At 46.0% G+C, this 12,785-nt stretch overlaps 1 protein-coding gene across 2 annotated transcripts; it reads right to left on the reverse strand.

Moving 5' to 3' along the window:
* Window positions 1-1,183: 1,183 nt before the first annotated feature.
* LOC119661273 lies at window positions 1,184-9,177 on the reverse strand. 2 transcript variants are annotated; one of them, XM_038070542.1, is made up of 3 exons: window positions 8,587-9,177; window positions 8,189-8,529; window positions 1,184-1,475 (listed from the first exon to the last, which is right to left on the reverse strand). In XM_038070542.1, the coding sequence occupies exons 1-3, from the start codon at window positions 8,897-8,899 to the stop codon at window positions 1,233-1,235; spliced, it is 897 nt and encodes a 298-aa protein (XP_037926470.1). In that variant the 5' UTR covers window positions 8,900-9,177; the 3' UTR covers window positions 1,184-1,232. The 2 variants fall into 2 exon arrangements, with proteins under 2 accessions (XP_037926470.1, XP_037926469.1); XM_038070541.1 differs by having other exon boundaries at window positions 8,189-8,532.
* Window positions 9,178-12,785: the final 3,608 nt, after the last annotated feature.

Here is a 12,785-nt window from a genome sequence, read left to right on the forward strand (position 1 = left end):
CAGTCTTACTAATTTCGTCGGGATAGCGAATTCTCTCATGGCCGTGTACAGTTTTACCCTGGCTATACTATCATAGGCGGCTTTAAAGTCGATGAATAGATGGTGCAACTGTTGTCCATATTCCAACAATTTTTCCATCGCTTGCCGCAGAGAGAAAATCTGATCTGTTGCTGATTTGCCTGGAGTGAAGCCTCTTTAGTATGGGCCAATGATGTTCTGGGCGTATGGAGCTATCCGGCCTAGCAAGATAGTGATACCTCTATAATTGCTGCACGGTGTGATATCTCCCTTTTTATGTATGAGACAGATAATGCCTCGTTGCCAATCGTTAGGCGTTGATTCGCTGTCCCATACCTTGAGCACAAGTTGATGAACCACTTGGTGTAACTGGTCGCCTCCATATTTAACCAATTCGGCTGTAATTCCATCGGCTCCTGGCGACTTATTATTTTTTAGTCGATGAATTGCACGGACTGTTTCTCCTAAACTTGGTGGTGGCAGTATTTGTCCGTCGTCTTCAGTTGGCGGGACCTCCAACTTGCCGATGTTCTGGTTGTTCAGTAGTTCATCAAAGTACTCAACCCATCGCTCCAATATGTCCATTCTGTCGGAAATCAGATTTCCCTCTTTGTCTCGGCAGGATGAGCATCGAGGTGTATAAGGCTTCATCCTGCTGACTTGTTGGTAAAACTTGCGCGGTTGCTCCCTGTACTTTTCTAGTTCACAGACTTGTTGGTTCTCCCAGGCTTCCTTTTTCCGTCTGTGAAGTCGCTTCTCCGCTCGACGCAAAAAAAGTGAACAGTCCCAGATGGGGCATTTTCCGAAAAAGTTAGAAAAGTCAGCCCTTGCTGTCCAATATTGAGAAGTAAAAATGCGTCACATAATTAATGTTTCTGAAGATTTTTGATGTCCGCGTCCGTTATTCCGAAGCTCCGCTAGAGGAAGTGTTGTGTTAAAAGGCATATATCTCTCGGTACGTGCAACAGATGTTGTCCGGTATTAGAAGTGTCCGTCAGAGGAGATTCCACTGAACTTCAAATATTTCGAATATTTGAAAGTTGTGGATCAAACGCAATAGAATCCAACAATCAAAAGCTTTCCACGTAAACCTATCTAGAGCAAAAACCAGCAAATACCAAAACCATGCATATTTTATCTTAAAAATTAGATGTCTCTGCTTGCGTCCTTATTTTTTTTTATCTTTATTAGATATGAAAAAACAATTTGAATTGTTACAATGTTTTGTTCTGTTCTGTGGCTTTATTCATACCAGATGAGCTTGAACCACCTACGGATCTTTGCAGAGAATTTTCATTTGGATTAATAACCTCCGTTTTTCGATCGTACACGCCCAGAAAATGGTTACATACGGCACAATGAAGGTATTCCTTGGTAGGCGGAGGGAATAAGCATGGTAAAAAGCAAAAAGGCCAACATGTCAGGATGAAGGCAGCTCCAATTGGTGAATGTGAAACCTGGAAAGGTAGAAGTGAGATTAGGAGCAGTTTACTTATTCAATCTATAGTAATCAAAAGAACCTGACCCCACCCCCATCTGAGGACTGGAAAGCTAAGAGCTGAAAACTAACACTGTAATTCAGTGAGCTCTTCAGTCGGGTTATTGACGAAGGTAACATAGTACACCATCTGACTGGGAAGAAACCAACACTGTTCCAATATGAAAAAAGAAAGGTAGCCCACAAGAATGTTCAAATTATCGTCCAATCCGGTTGCTGTCTGACACCAAGCGACGCGTCATCTCTGCAATTCAGTACCTGGAGCAATGGGGCGACTGATACCGACGTCATTGTGTCAACAGAAGACGTGTGTCAGCAGCCAAGATCCAGTAACAATGGGTTGGGAAGCGTACGACCGGCCCCACAGGTTCCATCTTTCTGGAAAGCGGACACAACCCTGTGGTTTTGCCAGATAGAAGCCGTTTTCGTCACTTCCAGGATCAAGATGGGTCAAGTCCAATTCCAGCTGGTTATCGCCAACTTGGATTTCGAGGTACTACAACAGATCTCTGACTTAGTAAAAAGTTTTAATCAAGACCACAACACATTCAAGAATAGATTGATCGATATTTACACTAGCTCTGAAGGAGCAGATCAGACGACTTCTGGAAGACCGAAAAATTGGTTCTCATCTCCAATTTCTTCGCCAACTGAGATTATTCGCTGGCTCACTTATGGCCATTGATCTCATGCGAGCCCTCTGTTTGCGGGCGCCTCCTAAGCACAAACAGGAGATCCTAAGAACCTTAGCACAAACAAGCTTGGGCAAATTGGACGCCTTAGCGGATAAAACAGGTGAAGCTTGGGAGGCGGAAATAGCAAAACCCTGCCCCCTATAGCTCGAGGACCATCGAGAACGCCGCATCGAAAAAACGCGAGCGCGCATAGCAGCCCAAAATCCAAATTGTACGAAGGCTACTGTTACTTCCATTATAAATTTAGCGCAGAAGCACCCAGATGTCACGCTGTATGTAAGTTAAACTCCTGCAAGTAACGTTAATACCGCAAATCGCTGCTGGCACACCATTCGGTCCTTTCATCAACGATAAGCGGACAAAGGAGACTTAGCTTATCGACTGACTATTGTCAATCTTGCCTCTACCTTAAATCTCCAAGGCGGCACCAGAGTCTCACACTCTCAACGCAGCGGGACCACTATCAATCCTTTCGACAGAACCAAAAAGGTTCTGGACTTCAACCTAAGGTAACCTCTTTAGTGCGAATTCGTCATTGCACAAATAGAACGTCCCATCATAGGAGACAACTTTTTGGCTACCCACAGCCTTCTAGTAGATCTCTAGTGTCGGGAGCTGACCGATAGCTAAACCGGCCTCACTACGTAACGAAGAATGATGTAAAGGAATCTACCCACGGTCTCGACAGGCAACCGTTTCCAGTATCTACTCAACCAGTTTCCTGATCTAACAAGACTTGCGTAGCCTAAGGAACGGCCAAAGCACGCTGTGGAATACATAATTAAGACTACAAGCCAGCCCGTGGCTACTAAGGCTTGAAGACTTCCCCGGCAAAGCATAAAGCGGCGAAACAAGAATTTCAGTGGATGTTGAGCCAGGGAATCATCTATACAAGGGTTGGAAAACGCCTGCCCAACGCACACACTGTACTTGACTGGTACAGTTTGTCCAACATAGCGGATTTCAACGTGGAACTACACCGCAAACATATTTTCTCTAAACTCGATCTGGAACGAGCTTACTTCCAGATTCCAATAGCAGCTGTTGACACACCCAAAACAGCAATTATAACGCCATTTGGGTTGTTCGAATTCACTCGAATGTGTTTTGGTCCCTAGAATGCAGCACATACCATCCAACGATTCATTGTTTCTATTTTCAGAGATCAACCCTTCGTCTACCCGTACATGAACGATTTGCTCATGGCCTCTAAAGGCGATTTGGAGTACGAGCAGCATTTCCGTATATTTTTCAAGAGACCCTTAGAGCACGGAATCAACCTTAACCCTGGGAAATGCGATCTTGGCCAGCCAGAAATCGACTTCCTAGGCTACAATTTAACATCACAAGGCGTATTACCACTACCTAGCAAGGTACAGACAATCCAGGACTATGGGGTCTATAATGTAGCTACGAAGATTCCTCGAGATGCTGAACTTCTACCAAAGATGCTTTCCACATGCAGTCGCTAAATGCATTTCCACACATGTCCTCTGGACTCTTCAGTACCTGCGCTCGAAAAATGCAAAGCAGCTCTTTAGAAGAAGGCTACACTACTAGGTCATCCATACCCAGAAGTGGAAATATCATTAGAATGTAATATCACAGATTACGTTATGGGAGCTGTACTTCACCAACGAGTCAACGGACCTTGGCAACCACTTGGGTTCCATTCAAAGGTATTCGATGAGGCTCAGGGCAAGTACTCTATGTATGAGAGAGAACTTTTGGCTACCTACTGCACAGTACGTCACTTTCAGCAATTGCTTGAAAGGAGGCACTTTTCTATCCACATAGATCACAAACCGTTGGTTTCGCCTTCAACCCGAAGACAAATACCTAACCAAGGAGAACCAGGCAACTCATCTACATTAACTAGTTCACCACCGACATAATGCGGGTTACAAGCTGCGGTGCTTGTAATGCATCGGCTCCCAAAAGGAAACTGCGTGCCGGCCAATTACCTGTGGACTGATGGACGGCTGAAATAGCAATCTTAAGAAGGAATTGCATCAGACTTCGGCGGAGTGCTCAACGCGCCATAGGCCAAGACGAGGCAACGCTTAGATCCCCAAAGTATAAGAGTGGGAAAAGGGAATCCATCACAAAGTCAACAGGTAGAAGGCATGCTGCTGGCAGGAGCTAATCAACGACGTTAACGGAGAGCCATGTCACTTCGGGTATAAGCTGGTTTGTCAAAAAACTCGGTTACTCTGTTCCATGGAAGCAGCAAAGTTGGAAGAAATCGTGCAGGCTCTTTTTTCTGTCTACCCCAACCGAGCTCACGCTGTCCATGAAGGAATACTGAGGAATGCCACTTTTCACTGCAAAGGAACTAGAGAAGGCGGTCTGGTCTATGAAGGACAAAATATCACCAGAATTGGATGGTATTGCCAGCGAAGTGTTGAAACTGGATAGTAATTACAACTCGAACGAAACGGGGCGATCGAGAATCAATGCCACTGAGGAGGTGGTCTGGCTGAGGTACAGAGTGGCCTCTGTCCGCGAGTGGTACTCCTTGTGAACTTAGATATAAGAAACGTCTTCAATTCTGCTAGGTAGTGCACTGAAAAATCGTTTCCATACTCCACGTTACTATTTGCGGACGTTGGGGGACTATTTCAAGGACGAAAAATGCCTCAAAGAAAGGACATCCTCACAGGACGCCAAACAGTAAAAGGCCTCTCTACGGCACAGATTAATCGAAGTTGCAAAAATGAGTTTGATACAAATCAATTTCAACCAATGCGAGGCATGGTAAGTCCATAATCAGCGAGCTTTATGGCAGCAACAATTTGAAGTGATACCCTTGATAGGTTATGATCCCGATGGTGCGGGTTTAGAGAAAGTAATACCGGCGCGTGAATCCTCGCGGCCAAACTGTGGTAGAACGAAGAAATCGCAAAGTCGGGGCGGCATGCTTTCGAATAATAAGGATCTGCCAATCATCTAGAGGAGGACCAGAGTTCGGGGAGAAATGAAAAGTATATGGGAGACTTTGAAGTAGTCTTAAGCACCAGTATCCTATCCTCCACCCTCTCTTCAATACGTTCAGGGGTATCTGCTCAATACCCCACCAAGTTCTTCATTTGTTATTGTCTCAAACCAGAAGAACTTGATGACACCGCGTGAACTTGAATTAGTGAAAACATTGAACTTTTGAGTAACAGCGGGGGTAGCCTTCCACATATTACTCCTACATAGTAGCACAGAGAGAGCGTTAATTTGGTAGAGCCTCAGCTCAATTTTGAATAAAACAGCGAAGGCGCCATCGACATGAACGTCGCTAACTAGGCACATAAATTGTTTGACACCGTCGTCTACTTGATGAGGTGGCGAGGAAGCAGACGGTGCAGCAACACTGTCGGCTGAGTTAACACCAAGTGGCCAAGGAGGATCTCCAAGTAGTGGCAATGGAAAACGCTGTATTCACATTGATTTGCTAGTGATGGGACCTATCAGAAGTGTCTCCGACCGCAAAGATGCTTGCAAACACCGGAAATCTGCCAGTGATCTAGAGGATGACCAGACTTCAACAAGAAATGATAAGTATATGCGTACTTTCGAGGTAGGCTGAAACAGTCAATGTGTACCAACACCATATCCACTGTCATGTCTGCTCTCTCTTCAACACGTCCACCAGTATCTGCTCCGTACATCGTGAAGTTTTTCATCTGTTAGGTCTTAGATCTTAGGTCAGAATACCCTGAAGACGCTGCGCGGAAATGAAATGGTGAAGGCTTGGAATTTTTGGGCAACTGTTGGGGGTCACTCACCATGTACTACTCCTATACGGAGAGAGCGTAATCTTGGAAAGGCCGCATCTTAATATAGGCATTTAAATAGTTGTATTTTCAGATTTTGGATAAAACAACGAAGGCGGATTTAGCACAAGTACCTTGCCGCCATCAGTAGAAAAGACGCTACCTAAGTACGTTAATCGTTGGACGCATTCGACGTTCTCTCCATAATGCAAAGTGTGACGACCAGTCAGACCGTCAACCTTGCTTTTCATGGTGCTTATTTTCAATCCGACTCTGACTGCTTCCTCTTGCAAATACAGAGTAATTAACCCAAGATCTATGGCTCAGGAAGAGAGTAAGCAGATATCATCAGCGCAATTGAGGAAGATGACATCGTCCATTGAATACCTCCAGGTCTTCCAGCAACGGCAGTAGGAAGGACGTTACTGATAACGAGAAGGAAAAGTGTTCGTGCAATATCCAACACTGGTGGATTTTGCTTTCAACTTCAAACTCTTACGAAATTTCTCCTCTAGACAGTTCGTGTCGCCGCTCTATAATAGCTATTAATTTCCCCGGAATGTCCCTCCCCGGTGGACATATGATATACATTCTCTGGTCCCGCTATCGGAAACCTTGTCGGAATCGATGAAAATACCTTCACAATTGCCGCCTTCCCGATGGATCTTCGAAATTCTAACGATCATCCTTTTCTTCCACACACTGGGAAATACCTCCGATTCAACAGTATTTACGAATGGGTGGAAATAGCAACTCTACAGAGACTGACTGGGGCTGCACGGGAAATTTCTGCAGGGAGGCCATCAAGCCAGGCGGCTCTTTTCCCTTTTTCAGCTGCTCAACATCGTGGATGAGAAGCCTGACCAGACGATCAAAAAGCTCATAATGCTGGAGTTTCTTTTGTCACCGCACCCTACGCTGTACTTCTCCCGGCAATGAAGATCTAGTTCTTTGCAGTGATTCCCGCTCGCAAGAGATCTGTCAGCCTCCCCAAGTCAGGTGTTCTTTTATTATGCACATTCAGAATACAACCCTTAATTTATTGCACATTGCGATTTAGTTGGAATCCAATTGACCTCGTGACAGGTCCTGCGCCTGAACAACTAGAAAGCTTTCAGCTCTGACTTTCGTTGTCGTTAAGGTCAGTGAGAGCATGCTTCCCCGTCACATGCCCGAGTAAGATGTTATCAGAGCCTGCTTTGGCGTTCAAATCACCCTTCACGATCACAATAGTGGCTCTATGAACCCTCTTTTGAACCACTTTTAATTGCTCATAGAAGGACAATTGTAGTGCTCTTCAAGTTGGAATCGTGCGATCAAAATGCTACCCGAAGTCAACCCGAGGGTCATGAGAACAGGGCTTGTGGTACTCGCCACCAACAATTTGATAGTGGTTTGTGTCTATTACCACTAGACCTTCCAAAAGGATAGCGTGGCAAGAGGGAGATGAGTGCTTAGCCAAAAGAAAGTGAACACCTTGGGGGCCGTCCAAAGCGGTTCGGTTTGGTTCATCAAGATTTTTAAGCGTATTCTTGACAACGTCATTTATGACATTCTTCAAATTACGGTAAACTAAGCAGGATCAAAACTTCGACCGCAGAATTTTGTCGACAGATTCGGATTAAGCATTATTACCATCAGTGGCAGCAGTCTGTGAGTCAGCGATTTAGGTATCTAGGACCACCTGAATGCCGAGGCGCTACACAACTAGTGTCCTTACTGATCGACGCATTAATCAACGACTGAAATCCAAAACCTGTCGTAACCCAGTTTACACTATTCCCTTCTACGGTTCAGAAGACTAGCTTGCTGTGAAAGACAAACGCCGCCTCGCGGTAATGGGGACGAAAAATTTACCTTGTATCACGCCGTAATGAGGACGCAAGCGATTGACATGCTGTGGTCATGTAATCCGTGACGACTTGAACTTATCAGCTTAGGTTAGCTGAAGTCGAAGTCAGAACCTTCAAAGCAGAAGATCTTCCATTACTCAAGGTCCGCGGAAGAAAGGAATCTAAATGATCGTGAGGAGAGGATTATTGGAGAGAAGTTCAAGTCAAAGGAGGACTGATTTGGGGTTGCTTCTGCAACTGGAGCTGTTGAAGGAGCGGAGGAGGAAGCATGCATCCTTCAACTTGGAGCCTAAAACTATTTACATTGATTAAGGATACCTTTGCTAGTAACTCAGCGCAGTTTTTCCATGTTTTTCTTACCTTATCGATCTGCGATTTGATCATGGGCCGTTTATTGGCGCCACATTCAGGACATACAATGGTTGATTTGCCAGGACGCCACTTTTCAATGGAGGTTTTGTAGAGTTTTCGTTTGCCTGGTCGATGACTGGTTAGGGGTTCCTTGAATTTATATTGTCGTTTGTAAAGCACTTGGGTTTCCTTGGTGTCACCGATCCCTGTTTTGTTGACAGATTTTCTTGAAGAATTCATTTTCGCCGTTTCATCCTCAACGTGAGTCTTCTTTGTCCCGAAGCCGGGTATGTCTACAGGAGCGATGAATCTTTCTTCTTGACTTGGTGTCCTTCCTTTTTTCAACACTTCTGCTGATGAGGCATGAGAACCAATGATAAGGACTTGGTGTTTCTAATGGGTCTTACCATTTTCTAAATGCTTATGAGTTTTCTGGTCTTCAACCATGCTCGTATTCAGTTCAGATAGGGCGCTTGCAAATGGAGGATCCTCTGCGGAATTGAATCGGTGTCCATTACTTCCTGTCCTATGACGCTGCGGCTGTACGTGGGGGCGATTCACTGATGTTGGTTGGAATTCATCGGATGACTGGAGTGTGACTTCAGGATGGTATTCTCTTATGTGGTAGACGAGGGCTGAGGTGTCGGCACGATTACATTCAAGGATCTGACAACAAAGAAGGCATCGAACTCGTAAAATATCTTGGGGACATTCTGTCATTAAAATTGATTTCTTGACAGACAACTGTACGTGGACAAGGGAGGAGAAATGGCAAGAAACAGATTTTTCTTGACTATCTTATAAGACTCAGCTAACGACGTATACAAATACAAAAAATTTTCGCCTAAGAAAGTGTAAATTTATTAGCTGCCAAATACAGTCACCATAATTTCTGTCATAATTCGCGACGTTGGCTGCGCTTTAAAAAAGTACAAGGATTTATAGTGGATGCAGGTTGTATGCCGCGTGACAATTGTGCGAAAGGAAATATAGAGACATTTCTGCTTCTAATTCATTAATAAACTGCCTTATCCAGGACATGACAGCAGTAGCTACCCTTGATGCTAAAAAATGTCTTCGCTCCAGTAGTTTTTCTCAAGGAATTATTAGTTATGTATGAATTCTCACGGGTCATCTTATACCAATCTTAGACCAAATATTCGCCTGCCTGGAAGAATTCGAATTTCTCCATTCGACTGCGTGAATCCTTGCAATTTTACCCTTCAAAGTAGACTTGACAGTAGATGGCCGGATGTCAAATGCTCGCTCTGGTCCTACTATTGTGGGTCTTGAGGTCGATTAGTCAAATTTCCAACTTCAATCTTTGAACAAGGGTCTTGATCAAGTAATACCTCCAATTCTGCATTTTTGAAAACCCTTCGTACGTTCGACTTTCGACGTCAAAATCACCGCCCTTGAGGTGTCACAACCACTTATGATACGAGCATATTATGAGTCTCAGCAAACAAGTAAAACGAATTGTAGGTTAGGCGTTAACCGGATAGCTGCTTCAGTTCCACTGGTGGGTACGTGTGACGTTGGCAAAACATATCGGGCCCCTGGTGGCGAGCGCGGTAACCTCCGGGCGGCACAGTACTCCCTCCAGAGTGACATTCCAATATTGGGCGTCATGATGAACGATTACTGCTGTTGTTGTTAAGCTGGATGGGCTTCCTGCTTGGCGGATACGCCCTTGTGCCGATGGGAGGAGGATTGGTAGGAGCTAAGTTGCCTAGCCGTTACTGCTGTAGCACGCGTGCTTGCATAGGCAATAGGCTGCGTCGATGGTCTCACGCGATTCGTTGATGTAGTTCGGGTAAATCGTCTCGATGTAGAGTAAGGTGGACATTCGAGGACTGCTTGGCAAACATTCTCCGATGACGTCCGTTCACGTCGACTTCGTAAAGGATGTCCGACAGATGCTGGAGGACTTTATATAGTCCAGAGTAGGGTGGCGACAGAGGCTTCCGCGCGGCATCCACGCGCAGAAAGACGTGAGTGCATGCGCTAAGCTTTTTATTTACGTAGGTTCTCTGTCGATTTCGGTGGGTCGTCGGTACTGTGCGGATGCCAGGCATAACGCCCAGATTGCTAAGGAATTCATGAGGCTCGTTGATTCATTGCTGGGAACGAGGAATTCTCCTAGGAACGACTAGGTAGTTCCGTAGAGCATCTCCGCCCACGACGCATCCAGGCCCTCCTTGCAGCTAGTACGAAGTTCCAAAAGGGCGGTGGCCAGTATGTCTGGCCAGGCTGGGTTTTGCCCGTGGCACACAACTGCGGCCTTAAAAGTGCGACGTAAATGTTCGACAATTCCGTTTGACACGGCGTGATAAAGCGACGTCCTGGTCCTAGAGCATCCGATGAAGTTGGCTAGCGACTTGAACAAGGTCAACTCGAAATGAGTACCCTGTTCCGTTGTAATCGCACGAGGCGTTCCGCAGCGTGCAACCCAGTTGTTGTAGTAGGCCTTTGTCACGGAGTCTGCAGTCTGGTCAGCCATTGGTATCCTCTCAGGCCACCGGAGAACCGGTCGATTTCAGTCAAGCAATACCTGAAACCTTGTCAAACAATCAAAGGGGAGAGATCTTTAAGCGCTGGCATGGTATACAAGCGCGGGCCTGAATACGGGGTCCCTTTTCATTCCTGTCCACACGAACTTCTTTACGATGGTTTTCCACGTGGAACGGCCGTTCGGATGTGCCGGTAAATGGAAGATGTCGAATATTTTCCTGCGTAATGATGCTGGGATGAAGACACATCCATGAGACACATCGCAGACGATCTCCTTGTTTGAGCCGCAGCGTTTGCATATCAGCTTCAAGGATGTGGTGTTGTCACGAGGCAGGAGACTTGTTAGCACTGATGAAGGGAACAAGTGGTTCCCGAAATATCGGTGTTTGCAAAAATGAAAACACCAGCGAAACAACAAGTTTTTTATTATTTCAAAGGTTCCGTAGCTTCGTGCCCTGGGATTGCTCATAGGACAGCTCATCTTCGTTGATGAAGGCAGGCATTGAAGCAGGAATGAAACGAAAGTCCTTTGTAAACTGAGATATGTAGCTGAGATGTCGCTGTTGTCGTGCTGAAGCTTTGTCAGCTAACTGTGCATGTCAGCGGCTTATGGTTTGTTAACTCAAAAAACTGGGAATCCTCTAGTTAGTGACGGAAATGACGGACGCTGCTGAAAATCTCAAACAACTCGCTGTCACACGTTCTGAATTTCGCTTCTGGGGCGGGGAGTTTTTTTGATAAAAAGCTAACGGAGGCGTCGGTAATAAGCCTCAAGGGGGCGTTGGCCTGGAAATGCACGAGTAATACGGCATCGGCTAGGCTGTTTCTGCATCTGGTGTCCATGGGATGACGGTCTTATTTATTTGTATTTATTGAACGCGGCTTGCAGCCTTGCGGCGTTGCAGACGAAATGTCGATAATAGTTAATGGTCCCGAAGAGTCGTCGGGGTCCTGATGGTGGCCGATTTCTTGAATTTGCGGGTTGCGTCTACCAGAGACGTGGGTGGCGAGGAACCTTTTTCGCTTGCTCGAGATACTCCAGCTCGTTTACACCAAAACGCATTTAGAAATGTTGATGATGATGCTAAACTTCGTGAGACGTTCGAAAATCAGGCGCAAGTGCTCCATATGCCCTTGGCTCGACTCTAATGCAACCAATATGTCGTCTATGTAGCAAAAGCAGCAGTCCAGTCCTTGCAGGACTTCGTCCATAAAACGTTGAAAGGTTTGTGCGGCGTTACGGAGACTGAAGGTCATCGCCGTAACTCAAACAGACCGAACGGTGTAGTGACTGCGGTTTTGGAGACATCGCTATCGGCGACGGGTGTTTGATGGAAGGTCTTAAACAAGTGGATTTTGGAAAACACACGTTTGCCAGCAAGGTTCATGGTGGCATGCTCGATGGGTCGCATCGTGCATTTGTCCGGGGTGGTCACAGCGTCTTTTTTTGGCAGGAGGTGGGATTTTTGGAAGGTCGGCAGCAACCGCTGCTTATCATGAACTGGAACTCCTTTTTCGCAATTTTCCAGGGTTAAGCCTGCGCGAGCAATCTGATACCGGTGGGACAACGGTCATGATGTAGGGCCCGTAAGCCCTGGGAAATTCTTGAATAATGCCAAGTACGGGGAGTTCCTACTGACAGTCGATACAGTCTGCTGGAAATGTTGACTGACATCACCGAATGCGTAGGCGTATGTGGCAGTGTCCAACAGTTTCCGGTTTTTTACGTTTATGAGTAGTCAAAAATGCTTGAGAAAATCGGTGACTAGGATAAGGCCCGACACCTTGGCGATGCAAAGCTGAAGGCTGAACGGACGGGTGAGGCCTAGCGAAACGGGGAGGATTTTAGTGCCATACGTGCTGAGGGGGGCTCCGTTGGCTGCAAACAACTTGTACGAGGACCCCTTCTGGGTATTACGTGCGAGGGAGGCTAGAATGACGAAAACATCTGCCCCTGTATCCACTAGGAACTTCAGCCGTGACGTTGGGTCATAGACCTCCAGGCGATTTCTCAAGGAACCATTAGTTGACGCTTGCTCGGCTAGTGGTTCGATGCGTTTTTCGGCTGCCGCTTCGCAAATGAACACGGTGA

The sequence above is a fragment of the Hermetia illucens genome, chromosome 1 (genome assembly GCF_905115235.1).
Source record: "Hermetia illucens chromosome 1, iHerIll2.2.curated.20191125, whole genome shotgun sequence".
Lineage (NCBI taxonomy): Eukaryota > Metazoa > Arthropoda > Insecta > Diptera > Stratiomyidae > Hermetia > Hermetia illucens.

What these genes read in the sequence shown, in the direction of transcription:
- LOC119661273 (XM_038070541.1), bottom strand. Translation starts at nt 8,899, where the DNA reads ATGACAGAATGTCCCCAAGATATTTTACGAGTTCGATGCCTTCTTTGT. An exon ending in TCATAAGCATTTAGAAAATG is followed by an intron (nt 8,533 to 8,586) that starts GTAAGACCCATT and finishes ATGCCTCATCAG; the next exon opens with CAGAAGTGTTGAAAAAAGGA. An exon ending in TCAAATCGCAGATCGATAAG is followed by an intron (nt 1,476 to 8,188) that starts GTAAGAAAAACA and finishes CTACCTTTCCAG; the next exon opens with GTTTCACATTCACCAATTGG.